At 59.5% G+C, this 27,435-nt stretch overlaps 1 protein-coding gene across 5 annotated transcripts; it reads left to right on the top strand.

The window, feature by feature from the left end:
* Nucleotides 1–25,888, top strand: CTDP1 (CTD phosphatase subunit 1). 5 transcript variants are annotated; one of them, XM_061399457.1, is made up of 14 exons: nucleotides 369–442; nucleotides 2,540–2,628; nucleotides 5,356–5,439; nucleotides 5,944–6,037; nucleotides 7,235–7,363; nucleotides 8,776–8,926; nucleotides 9,806–9,896; nucleotides 11,436–11,602; nucleotides 12,368–13,345; nucleotides 13,583–13,724; nucleotides 14,303–14,503; nucleotides 19,247–19,409; nucleotides 20,603–20,757; nucleotides 25,089–25,888. In XM_061399457.1, exons 2-14 carry the CDS (start codon nucleotides 2,594–2,596, stop codon nucleotides 25,228–25,230), a joined length of 2,532 nt encoding a protein of 843 aa, XP_061255441.1. In that variant the 5' UTR covers nucleotides 369–442; nucleotides 2,540–2,593; the 3' UTR covers nucleotides 25,231–25,888. The 5 variants fall into 5 exon arrangements, with proteins under 5 accessions (XP_061255442.1, XP_061255439.1, XP_061255444.1 ...); XM_061399456.1 differs by lacking the exon at nucleotides 369–442 and adding an exon at nucleotides 476–1,812; XM_061399455.1 differs by lacking the exon at nucleotides 2,540–2,628 and having other exon boundaries at nucleotides 4–442.
* The last annotated feature ends 1,547 nt before the right edge of the window (nucleotides 25,889–27,435 follow it).

Here is a 27,435-nt window from a genome sequence, read left to right as displayed (position 1 = left end):
GGAAGCCGGTGCGGGGCTGAGGATCGCAGCGTTACCGCCGTTGTCCCCTCCTGGGCCGGGGTCGCCCGCCCGCGGCGAGGGACGCCGGGCCCTGATCGTCTGCCTGCGCCCTTCCGCAGCGTCTCCGCGTGGCTAGGATGGAGGCGCCGCCCGGCGGCCGCCTTCCCTCCGAGGGCTCCCAGCCGCCGGCCGTAGCCGAGGTGCGCTGCCCCGGCCCCGGGCCGCTGCGCCTGCTCCAGTGGAGGGTAGCGGCTGGCGCTGCCGTCCGCATCGGCTCCGTGCTGGCTGTGTGCGAGGCCGCCGCCTCCACGCAGCCCCCCGGTCCCGCCCCTGTCCGCACCGGCTCCGGAGGCTGCGTGCGCGCGGAGCGCAGGCTGAGGTCGGAGCGCGCGGGCGTGGTGCGAGAGCTGTGCGCGCAGCCGGGCCAGGTGGTGGCCCCCGGGTGAGTGGTAACGGGGAAGGAAGCCAGGTCTGGAGGGAGCTCTGGGCCTGGGCCGGGAGCGGGTCCTGGGCTGGGCACTGGGTGGGAGAGGGTCTCCCGAGCTGCCGCTGAAGGGGCTGCGCTCGGGGAGAAGTTTGGAAGGTAGGGCGCACAGCTGCGCCTCTGCCTGTTTTTCTAAGGCTGGATGACAGTCCCTGCTAGTCATCTACTGATCGGAGGCAGCAAACTTAAAAAAAAAGCCATGTGTCACCGAGATTGCACTCTTTGAAAGACAGTTGCGTTCTTTTCTCTCTGTGACAGGTGTCTCCACCCAAGACGTCACGTTTGTAAGTTAGGAAAACTAGGGGTCATAGCGCGTACAGGAAGAAGCAGGCGTGTTTCATGCTTGTTGTCACAGCGTTAATTGTTGAGAGGCATGCAATTGTTCAGGTCATAGTAAACCTTGTGAAGCGCGGTTGTAAAACCTGGCAGTTCTGCTGCATAGCTCAGGAAGGGGGTGCGGCTCTGGCATAGGTAGGTCAGGGCAAGCAGTAGTGTATCCTTCTACTATCGGCTCTTGCTGTTGTACCCAATGTTTTAAACTTGTGAAGGGATTTTTTGTTTGTTTGTTTATAAGTTGACCAGTGTTGTGCGCAAAGTTGTGTACACATGACTGGTGTGGTTGTTTCCATTGCAGGAACGGAAACCTGGGGCAGGTGAGCATCCCTGCCTCCTGTTCAGTGGCTGGGGTGCCGTTTCCCTCTGTGGGGGCGCCAGTGCCCTGGGCGCTCAGTTCCCTTTCTCCCCACCCTGGCCCTCCCCTGGAGAGGTGGGCACCGGCCCCTGCTCCTCTCCTGGTGGCACAAGTTCATCCTCTGGCTGTTGAACATTTTCCACATGGTTCCACATGGCTAGAGCCTGCCTGCCTTGCAGTCCTGGGCACCTCATCCCGCATCCATTTCTCTTCTCTCATCTTTGGAGGCAGAGCCAGGTCTTCAGCCTTCTGTACCTGCCGCAGAGTGCAGGGGAGGTGGCTGGGCTGCACTCTCACTGGCCACCGCCAGAGCCATCTGCCTGGCCTTACGAGGGAGAGGCTCGCTGTGTGTGACACCCCGGTGTGCTTTCAGCATTGCTTTGAAGTCAGATCTTCCTTGACCATTGCCTGGGCCCTAAGGAGCCTGTAAACCCACCACCTGAACGATGGACATGCTGCTTGATGCTGCCGTTTGACTGGGTAGAAAACCCCTGAGGGAAAGACCTCTGCTCCATGTTGTTCTGTTACTCTGACTGCACGGAAATGACACCAAGGCCCAGGCAGGCCGGTTACTGGTCACAGCAGCTAGCGAGCCTTCACGTGCAGCCGTCCTGCAAAGCAAGGGGAGCCCAGGCAGGTAATGCCGCCAGTCAGCCCAGCAGCTGGCCTAGTGATGAGTTCCCAGCTGTGGGTAATTTTCTGTGTGTTTTTGGTGTTTCAGGTCTTGGGGTATCTTACTGCAGTGGTTTGTCCCGGGGCCTTTTGAGACTCTGACCAGTGGTAGCATTTCTCCTGGAACTCAGGTCTGAGAGGGTGTGTAAAGCACCAGCCCAGAGCCAGGCTCTGTGGCCAGAGTTGTCCTTGGGTCCATCATCGCTGTCATCAGCTGGCCTCATCCTGACCACACCAGAGGTGGTTCTCCGGCAAGAACAGTTCCAGGAACTTAGAGAACTTGTCTCTGGATGTAGTGGAAATGGCAGACGCTCTTGTGACATGCGATGGGATTGCATGTTTTTGTAGTGCTCACACTGTCAGGGAGAGCGAGGATTGTTCTGACCTTTTAGACAGAGGAGGAGACGAGGTCCTAGCAGGTTCTGACACACCAGCCCTGTCCCTGCTGGGCTTCCCCGGGTTTTCTCCACACTGTTGTCTGCTTAGGCCGCATTTCACCCGGAGCATCCCTGTGGGGGAAGTAGATGAAGGAAGAGTCTGTTTCTGTCCTCGTAACGCATATGTGGATTGAAATTATTTTGATTTGGAAATATTCTGACAAGGCACTGTTAGCAGAAAGTATTTCTGTTAATTATTTGTCCTTTCTTTTCACTTGTCTACTTTTTTTTTCAATTCATGTGGATACATTGAAGTCTCCAAAGGAAAGGAAAATATACACATAAAATAATCAGAAAACAAGCCTGGTGATGGATAAGGACCGGCACAGGAGGAGGCTGTGTAGGTGCGTGCTTGCGTCTTTTCTTGACGTCCAACTAGCATTATCTGTGCCTGGTAGCTTGTCTGTCTGAATCTGCTGTTTGTATCAGGATTGTACAGTGGTGATGTTTTTAATTCCTTCATTTCTTCTTCCTTTCTTGGTTGGCTTTCTACTGTAAGAAAAACTAACTTATTGGCGTGGACTCATGGGTTCTTATTCAGTGGATTGTAGTCCATTCCAGTCACTTACTCAACACTCAGATTATCCTGGACTAGGCAGCAGGCACCCTTCCAGGTCCTGTTCCCTGACACAGCCCTGGAATCAGCCTTTCTCACAGAAGTCCTGCTTCCTTTCAGTGCAGCCGTGGTCTGGACGCCTCGCCCCCCAGTGCTCTTCAGTAGCCAGACGTTTACCGCTCTGAAGAGGCCCCTTCGCCCCTCACCCGTCCGACCCGCCCAGATCCAGCACCTGGCAGCACCCCGGGACCCGCTCCCTGACACAGCCGGTGCGCTCTGAGCTCCCCGTTAGAGCAGACACAGAAGCCTGAGCACAGAAGCCTCCGAAGAGCTTGGTCCTTGTGTGTTGAGGGGAATACCTTGTGTGGGGACCACACTGACACCTGTCCCGTGGCCTCTCTTCACCCACCGGGGAGGTGGGCCTGTGTTGGTGGCTGGCTTGCCATTCTGAGGCTCGTCTCCTTGGTTGAAGTGTTTCTAGAGTTCACAGCACATCAGTCCCTTGACTGTGCAGTGGGTTGAGGGTAGAACGACCCTGCCCATGGCAAGGTCTGCAGAGCTGAAGAGGGAGGGCATCTCGTGCCAAAAGGCCGTGGCTGTTGCTCCTGTCTGACCCCCTTTCCCTCTCTGGGGACTGCATCTCTTTGGGGGGATATTTTTTAAGCCCAAGCAGAGATGCCCAAGTCAGCTGGACAGACAGTGTCACACCCAGCTCTGACCCTGGGGGGCAGATCTGGTCCTGTAACTTACAGAAAATGCAGTCGGCCCTCCCTGTCCACGAGTTTCCCCACCTGTGTGTTCAGCTGACTTTGGGTCAGAACATCTGAGCAGTGAGAGTAGGGATTCAGAAAGTTCCAAAAAGCAGAGCTTGAATTTGCCGCATACCAGCAACTGTGATAGTGCTGACCTTGTGGTGGGTGTCCCCAGTGACCGGGAGACAGCCAGTGTATACAGGAGGACGTGTGCACACACCAGGCCGTTTTCCGTAAGGGACTAGAGCATCCCCCGACTCTGGTACCTGTGGGTCCTGGGAGCAGCCTCCCGCGGATACACACAGGTGACTGTCAGGTCGGCTTCCCTCTAATGTGGGCTGGGCGTTCCTGCAACTTACCCGGCAAGTGTCAGCCCGAGCCGCACCTGCTGAGAGGAGTGGCGTGTGGGGGCCCCCGGCCCGGGAGCCCACCGGCCGCTGTGTCCCTGTGGCCTCATGGGCAGCAGGTCTGCGGGGCCTGTGACCGCAGCGTGAGTGGCGTCAGTGAGATGGTGGATGAGCAGTCACTGTTTCTCCCCCACCCGCCACCTGTGGGTGTCCCAGGAGGCAGGCGGCAGGCTGTGTGCCGGTGCCACAGGGCCCACAGCGCCCCGACCCGTGAGCAGATGCTGGAGGGCACCCTCAACTTGGAGCGGAGCGCCTCCGTCTGCCTGCCAGCTCCACTGCGCAGTCTCAGGCGCATCCTGGGCCCGTTCCCCCCTTGCGCGCAGGAGGGTCCCTGGCAGGAAGGGATCCTCCCCATCCGCCCTCCCTGTCATGCAGTTGGGTCCCAGGTGGGGGGCGGGGGCCGTGGCAGCAGTGGCCTCCCTCCAGAACCGAGGACTGAAGCAGGCGGGACCCCACGCCGGCGCTGCTGATGGGCACGGTCACCTGGAGGAGCTGTGTGTGCTCAGGAAAGGGGCTCATCCACTCCCCCAGCCTGTCTAGGGTCAGGGAGAGGGGGCAGTTTCGGGGAGGGGTTGAGATGGCGCTGATGGTGGCCCCTCAGGGAAGGGGCCGTGCCGCCAGCCCAGCACAGGCCTTGGGGGGGACACGGCTGGGGGCACGGGGAGCCGGGTCATGAACAGCAGGGATGGGGCGCTGCCCGGGAGGCGGGAGAGGCCTCAGAGAGTCTGTGAGGATCAACCCGAGGGCCCCCCATGCTGGGCGCCCGGGCCCACACCCGCCGGGTTGGGAGGTGGGACCACGCTGGCCTGCCTGGCACGCTGACCCACAGCCATCAGGTTGCGGAGCTGAAAGCCCCGCTTCAGAGACCGCTGCCAGGCCACCAGGGTTTGAGGTGAATGTACAAAGAAAATAGCAATTTCTGTGTTTATGAAAACTAGGAATGTTAGTCCTGTCAGAAAAATTTAGATTAATCACAGCCTTTTCCTAGACTGGGAATGACTACGGGAGACAAGAATCATTTATTATCTGTCTGTATTTTAACGAGTTGTTTCTTGTCATATTAACGTTTCGGTTTTTCTAAGCTGTTTATCAGAAACCATAGGAGAATCCCATGTAAGCTTCTCATGCGTTTTGAGACAGTTTTCTGTTATCTGACAGGACATCCTGAGTCCTTTCTGTTGTTCCGTAGGTAGTTTTGCTGTGTTTCACGTGAAGGACCCACGGAGGGGAAAGCCCTTCACTTTATCGCCAGAGAGATGGCTCGGGGGCGGCGTGACCCCCTGCAGTCCTGGGGCATCCAATAAGCCCAGGGGTTGCAGCTCTTGCTGATGTGTGCTTGTTCTCCCCCGTTTCCAGGGCAGTCCTGGTGCGCTTAGAAGGATGTAGTCACCCCGTCGTCATGAAGGGCCTGTGCGCCGAGTGTGGCCAGGACCTGACCCAGTAAGTGCTGGCGGCTTGGGAGCAGCGGGGCCTGTGGGGGCGAGGGCCAAGGGCTGGGTGCAGGCGGCGGCCCCGCTGTCCCCCACACGCCACGGGCTGGGCTGCCTCCTCGGGAGGCGCATACCCCGGTGTGGTGGGAGGAGCTGCGACGAGCCCTCCTCCTTGTCCCTGTGGGACTGCCGTCCTGGACCTGGCCTGGACTTCTCGCCTGGGCGTGTCTCAGCCTGGGCACGTCTGCCCCCGTGGTCGAGGGTGTCCCTGGTTCGCGCGTGTGGAGCCATGTGGACCCTTCTGTTTCTCACACTGTGGGCCTCTGGGACCGTCTTTATTTTCAAAGGAAACTTTGTGAGTGTGAGTTAGTCTTCCTCAGTGCTCCTGTGTTTCCAGATGGGGAGGACACTTCAGCACTAGGCCCGTGGTGCACGTCTACTAGAATTAGGCCAAGCTGAAGTCCCCGTGAGTTAGCGAGCTAGAGCCCTAGCCTCAGCGCCCCTCTCCCCGCAGGCTGCAGAGCGAGAACGGGCGGCCGCAGGTGCCGCTGTCCACGGCCACCGTGTCCATGGTGCACAGCGTCCCCGAGCTCATGGTGAGCTCCGAGGTAGGTGTCCTGGGGGGCCGGGGCTGGGAGGGTGGTCCTGGGGGCACTCCTCAGTCAGGGTGGGGGTGGGGGCGGAGGGGGCAGGCCTGTTCTTGTCACTATCCCAAGTGACCACAGTGCACGGATGGTCCGTGTGAAGCAAGCGGCCTGTCCGCAGGACGGGGGCTGTGCCTCTCCTGTTATCTCCCTGCCTTTGGGGTGGGAGCTCTCCGGGATGCTTCCCCCAGAGCCTGGGCTCAGAGGGGAAGACAGCCTTGGGCGGGGAGCCCTGGCCGCCGGGCGGGGTCGTGAGCTGGGGGCACCGGAAGGCCCCTGCCTGGGAGCAGGGCTGTGCAGGAAGTAAGCGGTGTCGGCTAAGTGGTGCTGGCAACGTGGGCGTGGGGGCCCAGTGCATGCTTTCACGAGCAGACGTGCGCGTGCTGCAGGGAGGTCTGGGAACAGAAAGCTTGCTCTTCTACGTTGCGAGAGTCACGTGGCTGTGCTGGCCAGAGGCCTCCTGATGCTGGGTCAGGGCCCCCACGTGTGCGAGCCTCACCAGGACAGGGCACTGGCTTCTTGTCTTGTTGAGGGAGCCCTGGAGCTCTGCGTCTCTGTAAGCTGTCAGTCGAAGCACTGTGCTTGTAAACGACACAGGCCTACTTTGTGTTTTGTGGAAAAGACAATGCCAGAGACGTGATTCTGACTTCTCTGAATTACTGAAATCTAAGCATAAGTACGTAAGCGTATGTTTAAGACAAAACAAGGAAGTCTGAGGTAGAAAAGAGAAGGAAGTGTTCCCGCTGTTTCTGCTGTAACAGAGTAGCTCTTGGCCTTTCTGCATAAACTCTTTCGGGAGCACAAGGTGGGATTCCTGTCACTCATCAGGACGGCCCCAGCCGCCCCGCGGCTTACAGAGTCTCAGTCCTCCAGCACCCCGCCCTGAGCGAGTCCGTATAGACTCAGCCTCTTGCCTCTCCCCCCCGCCCCCGCCCCGATCACTGGTCCACATGTAACCAGATGCGGTCACGGTCAGACTGGCTTGAGGACATTCGAGCAAATGGAACGGGCTTCAGGCACCAGGGCATTGGCTCCGGGCTGCTGGGCGCGTGGGTGCAGCGGGCACCCCCAGCTTCCTGTTCTGTTTCCTGAGAAGACGGAGCGTCACCTTGTCGCCACACAGCCTTCCTCAGTCATTTCTCTTTGCCTCCCTGGCTGTAGCAAGCAGAAAAGCTGGGGAGGGAAGACCAGCAGCGACTGCACCGCAACAGGAAGCTGGTGCTCATGGTGGACTTGGACCAGACGCTGATCCACACCACGGAGCAGCACTGCCAGCAGATGTCCAACAAGGTGAGCGCGGGCGGCACTGCTGTCCTGGGAAGGAGCCTGGTGTTCCGCTTAGGAAGTGAACAGGCTCTGCCCCTGAGCTCACGGCCACGCTGGGGGACAGTGGAGAGCTGGTGGGGGCTGGAGTGGACCCTCTCTCCCACAGAGCAGTGCAGGTGTTCGGATGGCTAGTGTTTCTGTGTCGTGGAATCTTCTGTCCTGTGACAGCTCTCCATGCCGTCTGTGCCATCGCCTGTGGACATGTCTCAGGGTTTCCTTATCACGACCACCGCATTCATGGGCGGCAGAGCTGGGTGGCAGGGGTGGGGTGCCGGGGTGGCAACTGCAGCCACTCGGGGCTTGTCTGCTGCGGAGCCGGACATTTCGTTTCATAAGAGTTTGAACGGTTGCATCACACCCACTTGCATGTGTGGTAGCAAGGTGTCCTTGGGGCCGCGTGGACCATGCCCACTGCCGGGGGCTTTCCTGTGCCCTCCCGATTCCCCACCACCACAGCTCCCAGACCTGCGGGCAGCACTTAGAGAGGTGGGTTGAACCCTTAACCTCAGATACCCTGACTTGGGATTTGAGGATTTTTCTGTTGCAGTGTCCAGACGATTTACCGCTGAGCGTGGGGCTGGTGGTGGGGGGGGGGGCGGTGGTGGTTGTACCATCTTGACTCCCAAGTGTTTTACCAGAGTAGCCCTGTCGTGAACAGTGTGACAGATTTATAGCCAGTGAAAACTTAACAATGCCTCGGGTCATTTCCTTTTCTTTTTGAGTTTATTATTACTGGGAAAATGAATGATAAACAATTAAAAGGATCAGAGTTTAACTTTCTAAGGAGAGTAGACTTACGTGCATGTTGATCATGTGTGAGCAGGTTGGAGTTACTGATCTCATCTGTCTCCTAAAGATGGACCTGTTTTTGTGCTGTAAGTCAGTGGAGTTGCATTTTATAACCGTAAGGAAGTTAGGCTGAGTTGTGTGGGGCTCTTAGCTTACCTTCCTCTCTGGCCCCGGGAGGCACTGTGGATAGACCCTGGAATCTGCGGTGGTTGGCTGCCTGCCCTGCGTGAAGTGACCCACCCAGGGTGCTCGTGAAATGGTTGGGACGTGAGTGTCCACCGGAATCCTGAGACACTTAGTGAGGCCTCCGGTGCCCGGTCCTCAGACAACTAAGGCGCCATAGTTGTCACAGGAAGCTATCACAGGTCACCTGGCTATTGTGGGCAGTCGCTGTGATTATCCGGAGTACTCACCCAGGCGGTTAATGCAGGAAAAGGCTGAGCCCCCTTACAGAGTGTGAGAGAGGAAGGCGTTTGTGTGGCGCGGCAGGCTGTGCTGCCGTGACTTCCCCCCCCATAACCCCCAGCCTGGCGGCTGTCACCTGCCACATGTCAGCGCTGCCCTCTGACTGGGCCTGCTCTCTGCAGGGCATCTTCCACTTCCAGCTAGGCCGGGGAGAGCCCATGCTGCACACACGCCTGCGTCCCCACTGCAAGGAGTTCCTGGAGAAGGTGGCCCGGCTGTACGAGCTGCACGTGTTCACATTCGGCAGCCGGCTGTACGCGCACACCATCGCAGGTGAGCAGCCCATGGGGTTTTGTCCCACTCTGGATACTCAACGGCCGGCGTGTGGGTTTGGCTCCTCTCCTTCTCAAAGGTGGGTCCTGCAGATGGAGGGAAGGTCAGAGGCTCTGCCTGACTCGGCCTCGGCCCCGTGGTAGTGGCTGGGGCGCGGGCAGGCCAGTCCTCCAGAATCTCTGCTCTGCTCGGCCAGCAGTCACGCTCCAGTCCCAAGTGCAAGCCCCTGTCCCTCTGTCAGCTGCACGCCGCCGGCCCCTGGAGAGGCTGGTCAGGATCACAGACGCTCGGGGAAGTAGGAGCTCTCTATAAGAGCTTTCTTATACAGGTAGAGACCCTCGGGGCTGCCAGCCTGGTCACCGGGGACATGTCTGTCTCAGTAGACAGCAGTCGGCGTGGGTGTCAAGTCTGTGACCTTGGGGTCCTGTCACAGAGGGCGGGGGCTCTGGTGGGCACTCAGTGAGCCTGGGAACAGCTAAGCACTGGTGCTGTGCGTGGCTGGGCAGGTGCTTCCTCGTCCATGTCCATGCAGTCCTGCTGTCAGGGGCGAGTTTCAAAGCACTGCCTGGATGCCCTGCTCTCCCCTCTGCTGTACGAACACGACGGCCCAGGACATGCACAGGCCACGGGCCCCTCTCGGGAGCCGTGGCATGTGTGGGGTCCCCGTGCTGGTTACTGGCAGGCCCTGGGCTCCTGGGGCAGCACTGAGCTGTGTTCACCCCACCTGCTGAGCCAGCAGCATCTGGGTGGGGGCTCTGTCACCATCTGGACCGATCCCCTTCCCCTAAGGGGGGGTGGGCTCCGTGTCTCCCCATCTCACACGCAGTGGGACGGCAGCGCGTCTCAGACACGTGACCGTGTCCTGTTTGCTTTTCAAAGGCTTTTTAGATCCTGAGAAGAAGCTGTTTTCTCATCGAATATTATCGAGGGATGAATGTATTGACCCGTTTTCCAAAACAGGGAACCTTAGGTAGGTACCTGGCTGTGCACTTCCGGTTGTAAAGTCTGCATCTGGAGCATTAGGCTGCGGGTTCCGTATCTCCTCTCCCTGTCCCCAGCGTTCACTCTGGCGTGTGGATAGCCACTGTCTTCTAACTAGACCCCTCCCTTCCCTGCTTTCCCTGAATGTCCAGGCAGCAGTGGCTCCTGGGGGGCTCAGGCTGGAGCCCGGGATCGCACATGTGGGAGTGAGCACGGGGTGAGGGCGCGAGTGCCTGGGGCGGAGCGCCTGCAGCCCCCTGGCCGCCCCTGGGGCCTTGTTCCTTCAGGGCCTTGCGTATGCTGACCCTGCCGTCAGCGTCCTGCCTCCTTCCACCTCACGGGCCCCTCCGGTCCTGGCCCCCGACCCCTCACTGAAGGCCTGTTTTATATTGCGAATTTCTTGCTCAGCCTGTATAAGGAATTTCCCTGTTTTCTACCTAGAGAGAGGCAGCCTCCCCCCGATAAGGGGGTACATACCCCTATCTCGGGTGTGGTCTTTTGGCCGGTGTTGGTGACCCTTAGCTGACATTTCGAGTTTCAGGTTTAGGATGTCCTATTCACGTCTGTAGTACATAAGAGAGCCTGGGAGTACTTGTCCGGAGACAGCGCTCGTGTTTACAGGTTGAGCATCTGGATGAGCAGATACAGGCACAAGGGAAGGTGTGATGCTTGTCAGGGGAGAAGCTGCCTGAGGACGGGGTGTCCAGGGACAGGGCTTCTGGCAGCTCCAGGCGGGGGTGCTTGGTGAGGCAGGTTTCTGGCCGCAAGCTGTTCCCTGGTCTTGCTGGAGTTAGATGTGCTGAAAGCATCACCAGCGTAAGTCACTGTAGGCACCTTGTGCCGTGGAAACAGACGCACGGAAAGTCATTCCGGACATGTGAGCCTTCTTCCTGCCTTTAGTGGTAGCTGGAAAACCTGAGCAGTGGCAGGCGCTTCTGCTGGGTTTGTTCCTCAGGCCTGGAAGATGGGCAGGAAGCACCATCTTCTGACTCTCTGTCTTCGCACTTGCTTGTCTGAATGTCGGCCTTGGGGGCAGAAACAAGGTGACGAGACCCCAGAGTGGGCCTGTGTCCCTCGGGCTTTCTGGACCCTTGCTCCCCTGGCACCCCAGCATCACTGTTCTGTCCTGACGTCACGTATGTGCCCAGCTGAGACGCGAGTGGGGCTCTGTCTCCCGCCTGGAGCCGGTAGCTCTCACATGGCGCGGGCCGATGGCCTGCTGGGTCAGGCCGCGGCCGGGCCTGTCGGTCCACGCCAGCTCCCCCAGGCAGGGCTCTCCCCAGCCCTGACGCCTCACTCTGTCCTGCTCCTGCCCGGAGGAGCGCCAGACACGGGAGGAGTGTTAGCAATCTCAGTGTCACTTTCTCTGGAAATCTTGAAAGTCTTGTTTTTTAAACAAGCCTTTCCGTGCAGCTCATGCCTGGTTCTGGTTAGCCTGCTCTCCCTTGGTTCCACGTGAGAGACAATGTAGATGTTCGGCGGGTGGTGACTTCCATAAAGGGTACTAGTGATGCATATTTACTTCCAGAAATCTCTTTCCCTGTGGAGACTCCATGGTTTGCATCATCGACGACCGAGAAGACGTCTGGAAGTTCGCCCCCAACCTGATAACCGTGAAGAAATACGTCTACTTCCAGGGCATTGGGGACATCCATGCCCCGTCTGCGCCCCGGGAGCCCCCAGCGAGGAAGAGAGGTGGGTGGGCCCCTGCTGTCCCTTCTCAACTGTGGCTACTGCTCCTTCCCAGTTGTTTTTGGTTTTGTTCCTTTATTTGTGTTTCAGCCTCAGAGAGGTCCTGTGGGTTTGTTTGTTACACTGATACTATGTGGTTTCAATGTAACAGTGTTAGCCTGAGCGTCTTTCCTGTTGAGTTGAGTGAAGAATGCTACTTGACTTAATGCATCTGAACTTGCCCCTCTTCCTGGTTCTCCCTGGAAAGAACAGCGGGGCCCAGGGGTGTGGTGTGGGGGCTCCCGCAGAGGCAGGGCCATTGCACCCTGCCCAGACCTACACGGAGCCCCTCCGGCCAGTCGAGCCCAAAGTCTGGAGAAAGTTTGAAGTTTCGGTTTAAAGTGTTTCTGACAATCTTTAGCTTTTAAATTATTTTGAGAATACAGTTAACTGCTGCACTGGCTGAAGCAGAACTTTGAGGCCAGGCAGAGGGGAGGGAGGCCCCAGGGCGACCCGCACGGCTGAGGCACGGGCCTTCTGACCGTAGCCTGGGAGCCAAGAGCGGTCCACACGTCTCGGACCCTGTGGAGCCCCTAACCCAGTGACCAACGAGGCGGCCAGCCTGGAGCAGTCACCCGCTGGCCGCCTCCTGGTGTGTGCCACCGTCCAGAGGTGACTGGAACCGCAGGCACGGGCTGGCGGGCAGTGTGTCCACAGGAGGCTTCCTGTTGCTCGCTGAGTAACGGTGGCCTTGTCTTCTGTGTCCTCACCTGGTCGATCGTCCTGAAGGTGCAGACGCCGCAGAGCAGCCTCTGTCCATCAGGGACCCCGAGGAAGGAAGGCCAGCGTCCACGGTGGAGAGTAACGGCCTTGGGAGGCCCGCCCGGGAGCTCAACGGGGGCCCGGGCCCTCGGGGGTGCTGGCCCTGCCAGGAGGAGGAGAGGGGCCCCCGGCCCACTGCCCGCACCCCCTCCGCTGACGGCCGCGGGACTTCGGCAGGTAACCTGCCGCGCGGAAAGACCCCACCAGAAAAGAAGCCTGTGCGGGGTCCAGCCGGCCCCGACGCGGACCCGGACGTGCCCAGCGACAGCGGGAGCAGCAGCGAGTCCGAGGGCCAGCCCTCGCCTGCCCCCTCCGACGGGGAGAGCGGGGAGAGGCGGACCCGGAGGAAGCCCCAGGCTGCCCGCGACGCTGGGAAGGCCATGCTGCAGGGAGGCCCCCCAGGTCCGGCCGGGGAGCGGCTCGCGGGCGCCAACCACTGCGGGGAGCCCAGCCCCGGCGTGCCGGCGGACGCGCAGGAGGACGGAGAGCGGGATGGGCTGTGCGCGCTGGGCGGTGGCTGCGCCGACCGCAAGGAGGCCGAGACCGAGTCCCAGAACAGCGAGCAGTCGGGCATCACGGTGGGTGAGTCCCTGGACCAGAGTATGGAGGAGGAGGAGGAGGAGGACGCGGACGACGACGACCACCTGGTGCACCTGGAGGAAATCCTCTCCCGCGTGCACTCCGACTACTATGCCAAGTATGACCGCTTCCTCAGCGGCGAGAGCCCCGAGGCCCCCGACATCCGCAAGATCGTCCCTGAGCTGCGCAGCAAGGTGCTGGCGGATGTGGCCATCATCTTCAGCGGGCTGCACCCCACCAACTTCCCCGTGGAGCGCACGCGGGAGCACTACCATGCCCGGGCGCTGGGCGCGCGCATCCTCACCCAGCTCGTGCTCGACCCCGACGACCCGGCCCGGCCTACCCACCTCATCGCCGCGCGGGCCGGTGAGTCACCCCCAGCCCGCCCGCTGGTGAGCGGGGGGTCCAGGTGTCCCCGAGGCCTGAAGCGCCCGGCCCTGCCCTTCCGTGTCCCCCACCCTGAACCCCAGCAGCCCTGAGCCCCAGCAGCCCCGCCCCTCTGTGCCCCTGCCCCCAGCCCCAGCTTCTCCCCTCTGTCCCTGCCGCCCCCGAGGCGCCCTGCCCCCCATCCCGTGGCTCTGAGTGGATTGAGTTTGCCTGCAGGCACGGAGAAGGTGCGCCAGGCCCAGGAGTGCGGGCAGCTGCACGTGGTCAACCCCGACTGGCTGTGGAGCTGCCTGGAGCGCTGGGACAGGGTGGAGGAGCAGCTGTTCCCGCTGCGCGATGACCAGGGCAGGACACAGAGGTGAGCTCCAGGCGGCCCGGTCCCCGACGAGCAGGTGCGGGCGGTGGGCCTGCTCAGCGCTTGCAGCCCGCGGCTTCCCATCTGCGGAGACACCTGCCTGTCTCTCCCCTGTCCCTGCTGAGCGGGGTGTCACCGATAGCCCGTCTCCCTGATGCCACCTGGAGAAGGAGCAGAATCGCTGCTTCTAAGACACCAGACAGCATTCTGCCATGATTCCTGGTTTACAGGTGTTTTGAGGCTGGGAATGCTCTGTCAAGTCCCGGGGTGTCTGCAGAGTCCAACATGGAGGGAGGTGGTGGCTGGGGGAGGGCAGGTGCGGAGGTGTGTGGGCCGCGGTGTTGGGGGAGAGGGCTCACGGGCACCCCTCTCCATGAGAGCAGGTGCTGGGTTTACAGGCAGGGCTGCAAACAGCCTGAGAGACAGCAGTGCCGAGAGTGCCGGCCTGTGTCCAAGGCTGTGGCAGAGCCCCAGGCCTGACCAGGAACCACATGCCCCCTGCAGAGTCATGTCCCGGTGGGAGGGGTTGCCGGGGTCCCATGGGTTCCAGCCCCTTACACGGCCCTCCTTCTCACCCGTAGGGAGGACAGCCCCGCGTCCTTCCCAGACAGGCAGAGCCTGGTCCCCACCGCCCTGTTCCACCCGACGCCTGTGCACCCGAAGGCTCCGCCTGGTCCTGAAGTCCGGATCTACGATGCCAGCACGGGCAAGCTCATCCGCACAGCCACCTCGGGCCCCGGGCCGCCTGGCGCCCTGCCCCACGCAGGGCTTTCCTCCTTCAGGTACTCCATCTGCTCGCAGGGAGCCACCCCTGAGCCATGGCCGGCTGCGAGGAGCAGGCTGCGTGTGGGGCAGGCCTGGTGCACAGTCTCCCGTCTGGTGTGGGGCTGGGCCGGACAAGGTGTGGTTCCGCCTGGATGGACACGTGGCCCTCCTCTGCCCAGGATCAGTGAGGGAGCAGGAGGCAGCCCTGGCCCTCCTGTCTTGCCCTGCCGGCTGCATCCCTGAGACACAGGGCTGCCCTGTCGGGAGCAGTTCCCGCCCTGCACAGACACACGGGCCTTGGAGACTGTAGGCTGTGTGTCTGTCCTGCTGCTGGGCTCCAGCTGTGGACAGACGGATGCACTCACTGGTTGAGGCCAGTTTCAGTTAGGTGTTGGTTGGTGGTTTTTTTTTTATTTGAAACTAAGAGCATGGTCCGGAGAAGGCAATGGCACCCCACTCCAGTACTCTTGCCTGGAAAATCCCATGGATGGAGGAGCCTGGTAGGCTGCAGTCCATGGGGTCGCTAAGAGTCAGACATGACTGAGCGACTTCACTTTCACGCATTGGAGAAGGAAATGGCAACCCACTCCAGTGTCCTTGCTTGGAGAATCCCAGGGACAGGGGAGCCTGATGGGCTGATGTCTATGGGGTCACACAGAGTCGGACACGACTGAAGCGACTTAGCAGCAGCAGCAAGAGCATGGTCACTGATAGAGCTTTGATTTTTTTTTCATGACGACGTGACATTTAATCATTTAAGTAGATGCATTGTGAGCCTGTGTGCTGCTTTTGTTCCTGTGGAGTTGCTTTCCGGCTGGGTTAAAGGTCGTGGACATCTGTGACTCTGATAAATGGGGGAGTTAGTTGTTGTTTCGCCCAAGGCTTGTTGAGCTCCGTGGTCCCGCCCGGCAGCCTCCCGGCCCTGGCCCATCTCGGGTGCACGGCTACGCTATGACGCGTCTCTGGCCCCTGCAGCCCTGTGGACCCGCCTCCACCTCACTGGCTGTCGTCTTACACCCTGAGTTGATGCTTCTTCCTGGCTGGCTTTTGGGAGTTCTGCCCTGGTCCTCCTGGGTGGCGGTCGCTGTGAGAGGGCTGCATCACTGCCTGGGTTCAGGAGACGCTGGTCCCGTGCTGCCAGCCAAACGGTGCTATCTCCTCGTCCGTGTGGACACGTGGCCTGCTGGGGTTTTCTTTGCGGTGATCGTTGTGTTCTCTGTCAGGTCCTTCCTGACGGAGAGCAGGTGTTCGGGTGGTGGGTTGAGGGCCCTGGAGCTGCGCTGGCCTCAGTGCATGTCTATGGAGGGTGCGCCGTCTGGACAAAAGCAGCCCAGTGTTTCTATAGTAACTCGTGCAGCTTATCCTAAACAGCGTTTGGGTTTTGGGGTGCAGCTCTGTATTCTGTCATCCCAGAAGCTTCACGGGGCTCTTGTTCTGTGAAGCTGGTCTTGTCGCTCCTCGCTCTCCGCGCGTGTGTGGCATGTCCTGCTTGTCGCCGCGTGGCGCGTGCTTGCTATGCACTCATCCTTACACCGAGCTGTTCTCCGAAGTGTTGCAGTGAGCTCCATCTCTGAGGTTCCTCCTTGTGAGGGTGAGCCCGACAGGGTGCTGGGCTCACCTCCAAGCGCCCAGCTAGGCCACCCCCTGGGCCATCCACCCTTTCCGGTCCTGTTTCCTGGAGGTAGCGGCGTGTAGCCCACGGGTGTGCAAAGGGCAGGGTGGGCTACACTCCCGGGGGCGGCGTGCCGGCCACGTTCTGATCCGGAACCCCAGGGCAGACCCGATTGTGACCGGACACCACAGCCGTTGGGCAGTTGCTTCCGTCTGATACTTGTTTGGGAGTCTTAAGTCTCAGACCTCCTGCTTTGATGTTCTGTTTCTGGGCTAAGGTGCCAGCCCGCAAGGGGCCTGGAGTCAGAGGTCCTTGGGGAATATGGACGGAGTGCCTCTCACACAGGATCTCCATGTGCAGGTCACTGCTGGGACCGTGGAGGGGAGAGCAGCTGCTGTTCAGAGCCACCGGGCTGGGGCACGGGTCCAGGCTGCCTGTGTGGCAGGCACGGCTCCATGGGGTCACTGGGCTGGGGCCATGAGCAGGGTGCGAGGTCGGGGCCACGGCAGCATGCCTCATATGCGTCTCCCAGTGGGTCAGCCACTGAAACAGCTTCTTCTATGCCCTTTGTTAGCTGTATGCTGCAGGTTGTGAATGTCTTGTTTTTTATAGTATAGGTTTTCTTTGGAGATGATTGTAGGGGAACAGGCAGTTAACAGAAATGACAGAGAACCCAAGGACCCTTTAACCATCTCCCCCCAGTGGACACATCTCCAGACCTGCAGCCCACATAGAGCCGAGATGCCTGCCCTGACGGTCCAGACCTGGAGCGGCCACCCCTAGCCTCCCTGCCCACCCCCACCGGCCCCCTGCCCCGCTCAGCCTCCCGTGCACGGCCCCCCTGGTCTGTGTCTGTCCCTGTCCTGTCGTGCGAGAGCGCAGGTTGGCGGGCTGGCGCCGCGTAGCTCTGCCCGGCTCAGCTTCCTGGAGACTCTGCCCCAGCGTCACTGTGTCGACTGCTCAGAGGGCGTCGTGGTGTAAGGTGCGGCAGTTTCTGTGACTGTCCACCCGCTGAGGACATCAGGGGCATGTCCAGCTCTAGACTCTGAGCGACAGGGCCGCTGTAAACGTGTGCATATCTCTGTTTCTCCTGGGTTGGCCATGGGGGCTGCTGTGGGCTTGCTAACACCAGGGCGGGGAGTGGTCTGTGGCCGTCTGACCCCCCCAGTCTCTGTAGGTGGCGCAGGTGTTCCCACCTGGGGAGTCGTGCAGGCAGCGTGGGATGCCGAGAGCCCGTGGGAGCGGCGGGGCTTAGGCAACTGGTGGTCGCCATGTTAGGAGACAGAGTAGAGACGTCTTTAAAATACTTACTTCTCATTCTTTTTAAGACAGCAAACCTCTGTATGCTAACACCTTTTTAATGAAGAGCAACTATTTTCCAGTTCCTTGGTGCTTCAGATAGTAAAGAATATGCCTGCAGTGTTGGAGACGCAGGTTCTATCCCTGGGTCGGGAAGATCCCCTGGAGAAGGAAATGGCTACCCACTTCAGTGTTCTTGCCCGGAGAATCCCGTGGACAGAGGAGCCTGGAGGGAGGGCTACAGTCCATGGGGTCACACACGACTGTTTTCCAAGTAGAAAAGAAACGTATGGAGAACCGTGGCTTGTTTGCGTTATGGGGAATCTCTGGCTGATGGAGGGCAGGTGCCCTCCTGCTGTTCGCCCACCCGGTGTGACTGCCATCTGGCAGGGGCACCTAAGGCGGGAGTCGTGGCCAAGCTCGTCCTGTCCCTGGAGGAGGGAGCGTCTTGGCGGTGCCTGTAGGGTCCTGGGAGCCCCGGGTCTCCGCCTCCCGCGGAGGACACTCGTGTTCCTCCTCTCCCGTTCTGGACCTGGAGGGAGGCTGTGACGGGCGTGTCTTTAGTAAAAGGATACCGTTGCCGTTTTTCCACGCTCATGAGAGCTGTGGTTATTGATGTGACCTGATGTGGGACCGTACGGAGATCTTGTGGCTGCTTGACCTCACACGGAGGGCATATCCCCCCGCGCTGGCTTCTGGGCAAGTGTTCACCCTCCCTGTCCACCCCGCCAGACCGGCGCTGAGTGGTGTGGTTTGTTGGTGAGAGAGGAGGTCAGTGTCTGCTTTCAGCCCGAGGACAGGAGAGCCTGACCTGCCGCATTCTGGCTGGACCTGCTGGGCTTTAGTTTCGTAAATACAGACTGATGAAAGCTGAGTAGGCACCACCCACGAGGCAGTGTGTGTCTTCACAGCTGTGTGTGTGTGCTCTGTATGTGTACCCCGGGTGTGTATGCTGTGTGGGTGGGGGTGTGTGTACCTCAGGTATGTTTATATACTGTGTGTGTGTGTATACCCTGAGGGGGGGTTGTGTGTATACCCCGGGTATATGTATATTCTCTGTGTATGTGCACCCCAGGTGTGTGTATGCCCTGTGTGTGTACCCCGGGTGTGTGTGTGTACTCTGGGAATATGTATACTGTGTGTGTGTGTGTGTGTGTGTGTGTGTGTGTGTGCACTCCCTGGGGGTGTGTGTGGGTTTACCCTGGGTATGTTTATAACCTGTGTGTGTATTTGTACCTTGTATGTGTGTGTGCCCTGGGTGTGTGTGTCCTGTGTGTGTGTGTACCCCAGGTGGGTGTGTCTGTGCACCCTGTGTGTGTGTACCCCAGGTGTGTGCATACCCTGTGTGTGTGTACCCAAGTGGGTGTGTGTACCCTGGGTATATGTATATCCTCTGTGTGTGTGTGTGTGTGTGTACCCTAGGTGTGTGTGTGTGTGTGCCCTGGGTGTGTGTACCCCAGGTGTGTGCATACCCTGTGTGTGTGTACCCCAGGTGGGTGTGTGTGCATTCTGGGTGTATGTATACTGTGTGTGTGTGTGTGTGTGTGTGTGTGTGTATGTACTCCAGGTAGGTGTTTGTACCCTGGGTGTATATATACCCTGTGTGTGTGTGTGTACCCCAGGTGGGTGTGTGCACCCTGGGTGTATGTATACCCTGTGTGTGTGTGTGGGTGTGTGCACCCTGGGTGTATGTATACCCTGTGTGGGTGGGTGGGGGTGTGTGTGTGTGTGTGTGTGTACCCGAGGTGGGTGTGTGTACCCTGGGTGTATGTATACCGTGTGTGTGTGTACCTGTCCTGAGAGTCAGGCTCGGGCCGGCTGTCCTCATGGGCTGTGACTTCCCTTTCAGGGCGGTGCAGCCACGCCCCCAGCAGGTGTTTGGTGATGACCTGCCAGACAGACAGGATGGGGAGCAGCCTGGTCCTTCACGGAGGAAGCGCCAGCCCAGCATGTCGGAAACCATGCCGCTGTACACGCTGTGCAAGGAGGACTTAGAGAGCATGGACAAGGAGGTGAGCCCACGCTGCCCTCTGGCCGCGGGGGCGGCTCGGTGGGGCAAGACTGGCCAGTGTGCGGGCAGTGCAGGAGGCAGCTTTCTGACCCCGCCTGGGGACCATGGCGCCCCGCCTGTGGGCTGTGGGCAGCTTCTCAGAGGAGACTGCAGGCTCTCTTACAGTCCGGGTGCTTTGTGTCTGTGGACGTGTGGTTCTGTTTGGAGCAGTGAGCGCTGTCTGTGAGTACAGGAGTCCTGCCTTGCCTCCCTTCGTGGGCATTCTCGCGTTTCACGGGAGAAATGGAGGCCTTCAGCTTAACAAAGAGGGTGTATTACGTGTCGAGGCCTTGTGAAAGCGGTAGTCCCTCAGTCGTGTCTGACTTCTCGTGACCCGTGGACTGTAGCCCACCAGGCTCCTCTGTCCCTGGAATCCTCCAGGCAAGCATACTGGAGTGGGTAGCCATTGCCTTCTCCAGGGGGTCTTCCTGACCCAGGGATCAAACCCAGGTCTCCTGCGTTGAGGCAGATTCTTTACCATCTGTGCTACCAGGGACGCCTGGAAGACCCTGTGGGCCCAACAGCAAAGCCAGCCCTTGAACTGTCGGCGCAGCGTGTGTGTGCTTGAACTCGTGGGTGCGTGTGCCTTGTCCCTTCTCAGCTGCATGTGTAGGTTTGCAACTGGAGATGTCGCTGGTCTGAGCCCTCTGCCGTGGCTGTGGTCCCTGCTCAGAGCTGCTCTATTTGGGGGCGGGGATGTCCCCCTTCACCCCCATCGCCAAAATTTCATCAGAGGGTTTTTAATCCTGGCCGGGCCAGGTTCCAGGGCCTTCCTCCAAGGCGTCCCCACCGTCCACTGTGTGTCCACGACTTCTGCAGGGAAGTGGGCCCCTTAGAGCCGTGGGGTGCACAGGTGTGCAGGGCACACACCCAGGACGGGGCTCCGAGGGCACCGGCCGTCATCCTGGGCGCTGGGCCTCCCTGACTCGGGGCTTCGGCAGAAATGGTGACTTGTTGGGTGTTGGAGTTTTTGGTGGGGGAGGGGACACAGCCCGGGCCGCCCCTTCCCTCCCGGGCAGACCCCACATCGGAGCTGCAGGAGCTGCTGCATGTCCTCCTGGAGCGGGCAGCACTGAGACCCGCCCTGGGGAGGGGCCGCCGGGCGGGTTCCTTGGGATAGTGCTCCGTTTGTGCTGACGCTCGGCCCCTTGTCAGGTGGACGACATCCTGGGCGAGGGCAGCGACGACAGTGACAGTGAGAAGAAACCGCCGGAGGAGGAGGAGGAGCCGGGGCGTGGCCCGCCCGAGGCCCTGCGGGCGCCAAGGGGGCGCCGGCTGGAGAGGAGCGCCGGGGACAACCGGGGGCTCAGGTGAGTGCGGGCCGGGCGCCTCCCACGTGGTGAGCGCGCGCCATCCTGTTGGGTCTTCCCGGCATCGGGGACCCTGATAGGAGGGCTGGGAACCCTGAGGGGGTCCCCAGAGGGCAGAGGCCTCCCTGCTTTCTGAGCAGGAGGCCGGGTCCGGCTTCGCTGTGTGAGCACCGGTGGGTGTCTGCATCTGTGTTTTCCTGGCCATCTGGTCTGACTCCCAGGCCGTCCTGTAGGTGAACTGACCTGAGGAAAAAGTGCGGCCCCTTCAGGCAGGCACAGGCCAGTGCCCCGCAGCAGGCGGAGGTGGCACCACGCCCTCCGCTGCAGAAGCCCGCTTGGCACACTGTGCTTCCCCATTTTCTAGGAACGCTGTTCCGTGGGTCAAGGAGAGAACTGTGAACTCTGTTCTGGGTGATCGGCTGCACACGATGGTTTGACTCCGTGTTCTCGCACGTGGGGAGTCCCGCCGTCAGGGCGGAGGGTATGAGGGGTGCAGGCGTCGTGGGCCCCGCGTCTACACCGGGCGTGAAGGCTGGGGAAGCCCTGTGCTCCATCCCTCAAGGGCTCAGAAAGCTGCTTTTGTCATGAAACACACTCAGGCTTTTCAGAAACGGTCGAGCACATGAGGTCTGGATAAGCTTTTCTTGGAGCGTGCCCTCTCACCCTGTGGTCCTGACCCAGATTGCATGCCCCGGGACCCTGGTGCCATGGTACGCTCCCCACATGTGCATCTCTGAAGACGCTCAGAGCCTCCGTTGTGGCTGGGCCGGGCGGGAGCCCACCCGGGAGGTGGCATTCGCTCAGCTTCGGGGCCCCAACTGCCTTCCACACCACAGAGCAGGTGCTCCTGGGTTGCTCAGCTCAGGGTTTGCCAATACTGCTGGATCAGATCAGGTGTTTCCTCATTTTTGTAATAATGGCCCATGTTTCCAAATGAGACATTCTTTTCAGGTCCTTTTGTGTCCTGGTAGCAGCAGGCCGCTGTTCCCTCCTGATGCCCTGTTCCTGGCACACTGCCCTGTCCTCCCACCCCCCCGTCATAACCTCCACTTAATGCCCACGTGCACGGAAATAACCATCTCCTCCACTGTGAGTGCAGCTGGGACAGCGGCGGAATACAGACCTGTCCACACAGACACACGCGTGCACACACGTGCACCCGATGTGGCCTTGATGGCGAACTAGTGACCTTACCAGGTGCAACACTGCCCTTTTATTTTTGCCAAAACACCCAGCGAGGTGTAACCAGCAGTTCAAACATACGTGCTTTATGGATTTTGTCTAATCTGGGTTAGGTGTTGATACAAAATAACAGTTTTTTATTTAGTATTTACTAAACAGCAGACTTTAGGTGTGGGTCTACATGCTTTTCTACAGCAAAGTGCTCAGACAGCGGACCCTGGGGGAGGAAGTTTGCATGCGTGTTTGTGTCCTGTTCACGTTGCTTTATTCTACATCAAATTTGAGATGACTCTCGGGCCTTAAATTTTCTCCAAATTAAATCTGTTAGCGTTTCCCTAGGGAACTGTGCAGCTGGTTGTGGAAACAAAACACAAATATTGCTTGTTCTGCTGGGAGGAGAGGAAGCTGGTCTCAATTATAGGCCTTTATTAACCATGGCTTGCAGCTGTTTCCAGCCTTTGAGGTAATTTAAGCACTAAAACTCAATTGTGTTGGACGTGAGATTATTCCAAACAGCGTGTAACCGGGACTGAAGGCTTGCCTGTTCCACCAGCGGGCACTGCCCCTGTGGCCTGACTTTCATCCGGGGCAAGCCCGCCTACTGGACCCCACGGTCCCCGAGCCTTCCTCCTGTGGAGCCCCCAGGGCTCAGCAAGTTGGCGCTCGTCTCTGAGCGGAGGCTGCAGTAGGCTGTGGGGTCCCCCCTCCCGGCCGGCTGCTGGCGTCTCCCTGGGGCTCACGTCTTCCCGGCTCTGAGTCCATTGGGGCCGTGGCCCTGAGAGTGGAGGGGCTGGCGCCCCTGCAGCAGTGTCTCCAGATGCAGTTGAGAAGGTTTTATCGACAAGTAGCCTGGAGTACCCTTGTGGGGACCTGTGCTTCTGCCCTGGCGCCCTGCCTGGCCCCATCTGCACCCCTGGGGGCTCACCGCTGATGGCCTCAGCTCCTCATTGAAACACCCTGGGGTGCATGAGGGTCTCTGCACCTCGTGTTTCTTACTTCCGGGAAGGTTGCCCACCCCCCCACCCCACCCCTGGTGACTCACTGGGGGTCTCCCAGCACACAGAGTGGAAGGTGGCCGAGGAGGAGCTGGAGGGACAGTCCATGACCCCAGGGTCTCGCTGCAGCTGAGGCCGTGCAGCTAGGGTGGGGCCTGGGTCACCACCTGCCTGGTGGCCAGCATCCACAGTTGAACAGGACCCGCCTGGGGCTGTGTGTTCACTGCACACGTGTTATTGCTGTGCACATGTGCACACACACGACCTCCAGTTCTGTCCCTGGGAGGTGGTACCCCTGTGAGGAATGTGGTTATTGGGGTTGTTTGCAGTGGTTTGAACGATAAAGAACTAAGCAGTCTTTCAAAACTGTTTCTACGTGTCATTTCTAAACATATCTGCATGTTTACCACTCGACAAAGGGTAATAATCTGGGTGCTTCAGATTAATCACACTTAGTAACACCTTCTGTTCGAGCATCTCTGCACGTCCAGAGTCAGCCTGCGGTGTGGAGGCCGGCCCGGGGCCCCCCGTCTGCTCTGATTTGGTTTGAGAGCTGCAGCCCTGCATCCACGCCTACCCCCACCCGGCGCCCGACCCCAGCTTGGCTGGCGCCTTTCCTGGAAGCATCGCAGGGACCCACTTGGCCCCATCCTTGTGTCCAGGCCCCGGCACCCTCCCCTCTTCCCAGCCTAGCCTCCTCAAGGTGCGAACGGGGCCTGAGAGAACGGGTTCTTTCCCATTGACTTTCCCTTCCCTGGCCCCCCCTGCGGGGCCCAGCGCCCAGCTCCAGCTGTGGGCACTGACTGGAAAGGCGGCTGTGGCCTGTGGCTGTGCCCTGTCCCGAGTCAGCCTGTCTGGGGTGGGTGCAGCTGCTGCAGGGCTGTTTCTAGGGTGAGGCAGGATGCCCTAGGGGCCCGCTGCCCTCCCAGACCCGGCTGCTCCGCGAGGCCTCTGAGCTCAGGCCCCAGAGACCCACAGTTCACGTGTCTCCTCATCCCACCGCCTCACGTTTCTCTGTAAGTGACAGCGTAAAACAGAGTGGTTTTTTAAACAGAGATGCGTCTCACCCCAAGGCTGTTCTGCCTGCAGCTCTTCTGCCTGCAGCTCTTCTTGTAGCCATGACGACAGAAGAGCATCCAGAGTGACGCTTTGCTTACCTGGTGCAGAGCAAAGTCCGCGACTTAGACGCGTGTGTCCGGCGCCCGCTCCTTTTCTGGGATGTGTCCCTCTGGGCGGGGCTGGAGGCGCAGGATGTGGGGGACTCTCAGCCTCTGAGCTCAGTGTGGGGGAGTGTGACCTCGCGGTGGGGGGCGGTTCTGGGTGCCAGGCTGCGGGCGTGTCGGCCGAGGAGCTGAGGGTACCGAGCTCCCATCCAGCGCCCACCCCGCAGCACCTCGCTGGATGCAGCTGGGAGGTTGTCCGGGGACGTGTCTCCTCACAGGGAGACGTGCCTGCTGCACGTCCCGGCTCGGGGACTCGCTTCCCAGGGCCAGTCCCGCTCCCATGCAAGGCCCAGGGCCTCCCCCCAATCCTGCCAGCCTGAGGGGTGAGGTGCTTCCTAACTGCACCTCCGTTTCACTTTCCAATTAAGTCGCACTATTTTTTTAGTGTTTATTGTCCTTTTTGAGTTTTCTCTTTTGAGGGAGTCGGTGGTGGTTTTCTGTCTGGGGTGTGTTTCTCACGATTAGATCATTTATTGTCTGTTGTAGAAGCATTTTTGTGGTAGAGCTTGAGTAACAGACGACGTCGTCCTGCGTGTGGCTGCTGGCCGTGCCTTTTGTGGCTCAGAGAGATGCACTTTTGGTGGTTTTCTTCTTTCTGGAAGGTTTTCCCAAACCAGAGGTGTGTGTCAGGGGATGTACATACTCTTATAAAACTGAACTTTCCTTTTCGATAAATGGTGCTCCAACAATTAGATGTCAAATGCAAAATAGTCTTGGCCACAGTCAGAAATTTATCCAGAAATTAACTCAAAATAGATTATAGGCCTAAACCATGAACCTGTCTGCTGGCGACTGTCCCCATGTCCCTTTCCAGCAGCTTGTCCCACCCTGCCCTCTCCTGTCCTCGGGCGTCACAGTCACTGTGTCACCTGCTGTGGGTCCTGGCCGTCAGGGCTGGGAGCGTCTCACGGTGCATCTGCTTCTGTTGCAGGGGCCACAAGAGGAAGCTGAACGAAGAGGACGCGGCCAGCGAGTCCAGCGGGGCGTCCAGCTGCGAGGACGAGGAGGGAGGCAGCTCGGAAGCAGACGAGATGGCGGCTGCGCTGGAGGCCGAGCTGGGTGACCTCATGTGACCTGGGACGGCCCGCAGCTCACCCATGGAAGGACGTGTCTGTTTGCAGAGCTCCACCTGCAGAAACATTATTTTGCAGAAATAGGTGTTTTTAGAAGTTTTACCACAGGAAGGCCAACTTGTTAAGGACAGTATCGTGGGGAGTACAGGCCACGCCACAGACCGTCGTTGAGCTCAGCCGGGCCACACGGCAGGACTGAGCGTGGGGTCTGTCATCAGAGGAGGGGTGTGGGCTGGAGCGTGGGGTCTGTCATCAGAGGCGGGGGCACTTGTGCCGTTAATGCCACAGCACGTCACTTAGGATGAGGCCTGGGGCCCCGACGAGACTCAGGGGATGGTGCGCAGGAGCCCGGCGTCCTGGCTCTCCTGACGGAAGCGGTGGCGCGCGGGGTTTAAGTGAGGCTGCGTGGCATGCACACACCTGCGCCGAGCGCGGATGGGCCAGGGCGTCCAGCGCACTGTGGCCCGTGGGGGCTGCTGACACCAGGTCCCGTGGTTTCGCGCCCAGGCCGCCTCCTCACTCCCATGGGCATCGGGACAAAGGCCAACGCCTTCGGCTCCTTTGTGAGATCAGATGTAAAGTTTTGTATATCTATTTCATATGTGACCCACCAAACAGATTTTTCTTTCATTTAATAAAAGTCTTTTTTGTAAGCCTTCTTCCCTGCCCCGTTCCCTCCTCACAGGGTCCAGCCACCTGCCGCCCCACCCCAGTGCCGGTCAGGGAGGTCGTGGGCAGAGACGTGGGGAGGTTCATGGGTGAGTGAGCAGGGCCTTGGACGTTGGGATGGAGAAGCAGGGTCCTCCCAAGCTGGCCCATGGCTGTTGCTCGTTCTGTACACACCAAAGCTTTAGAAAAGCTAAGGACCGCTGCTGTTTCTAATAGATTTATGAAAATTAGATCCAACACCGAAGGAAAGCAGAGCAATTCTGATCCTAGGAGCTCAGAGCTGACAAGGCTGTAAAATTCATCAAGTACGGCTCGTCAGCCAGCAGCATGGACAGCGTGGTCCTGTTCCCGGGATCTCGGGTCTCACCTGCAGGCCTGTGTGCTCAAATGGCTCCAGTGAGAGCCCGCCTGGCACCGCTGACCTGAGACCCCAGGCGCTTGCCTCCGGCCTCCACACGCGGGGCAGTACGAGAGCGATTTCACCTTCATGCCTCCCCTAAGACGGCCCTCTGGCCCTTCCTGGTGACCCTGGGTTGGCCTACAGGTGGAGGCACGGAGCCCAGGAAGGCCTGAGAAACCTGCAGGCCTGTGGAGCAGTGCAGAGCCGGGGCCTGGGGCGTCAGCCAGTCTGAGGCATGGATGGGCGGCAGCACTGCTGAGCCACCAGACGCAGAAAGCGGGCCTGCTTCCACTGTAGGTCAGCAGCAGGGCAAACCTTTCTCTTCCTATTTTCTGGGGTAATCACTGGTTAAAGGTGAGGGCTGGCTATGGCCGTATCCTCACATGCAACAGTTGGAAGTAACAGTCACAGCTCCAGTGGGCTTGTCTTCCTCTGTTGACTCACTTGTCTAGGAGGTGAGGTGTGGCTTCAGGTACAGCTGGGTCCAGAAGTCCACCAGATGCTCAGGTGTCTGGGATCCTGACTGCCCCGCCATGGTTCGTCCTCTCTCCTGGATCCTGACTCCCTCCCCGCGGTTCGTCCTCACACGGATCATGTGTGCACAGACAGAGGCACAGCCTGGTCTCTAAGTAAAGTGTTTCCATTTTGAAACTGCTGCCCAGGACTTCCCTGGTGATCCAGTGGTTAATAGTCCACCTGCCAGTGCAATGGACAACGGGTTCTGTCCCTGGTCTGGGATGATCCCACATGCCTTGGGGCAACTAATCCCACGCGCCAGAACTCCTGAGCCGGTGCGTTCAGGAGCCTGTGCTCCACAACAGTGAAGCCATCGCAACGAGAAGCCCACTAAGAGCAACGAAGACCTATCACAGCCAACAATAACTAAATATTAAAAGCCCTATTTTAAAATGCAGCCCAGGTGGAAAATTTTTTAAGTAATGAAACAAAAGGCACCCAGGGTAGCAGTCAGAGCCAGCACTTGGGGCACTTTCCTGTGGTCATGTGCCTGGCCTTTTAAGATAAATCTGATTGTGACCTTTTAACATAGACACTGAGGGCAGAAGGAGGAGAGGGCGACAGAGGATGAGATGGTTGGATGGCGTCACCAGTACAGTGGACATGAACTTGGACAACTG

This window comes from Bos javanicus, chromosome 24 (assembly GCF_032452875.1).
Source record: "Bos javanicus breed banteng chromosome 24, ARS-OSU_banteng_1.0, whole genome shotgun sequence".
Lineage (NCBI taxonomy): Eukaryota > Metazoa > Chordata > Mammalia > Artiodactyla > Bovidae > Bos > Bos javanicus.
The sequence above is the reverse complement of the archived record's forward strand: the minus strand, read 5'-3'. Positions and strand labels throughout refer to the sequence as shown.

Bases quoted from the DNA above. Each gene is read 5' to 3' on its own strand.
- CTDP1 (XM_061399455.1), top strand. From the start codon at position 138: ATGGAGGCGCCGCCCGGCGGCCGCCTTCCCTCCGAGGGCTCCCAGCCG. The intron at 5,440-5,943 runs GTAAGTGCTGGC...CTCTCCCCGCAG, and splicing joins TGTGGCCAGGACCTGACCCA to GCTGCAGAGCGAGAACGGGC. The intron at 9,897-11,435 runs GTAGGTACCTGG...ATTTACTTCCAG, and splicing joins TCCAAAACAGGGAACCTTAG to AAATCTCTTTCCCTGTGGAG.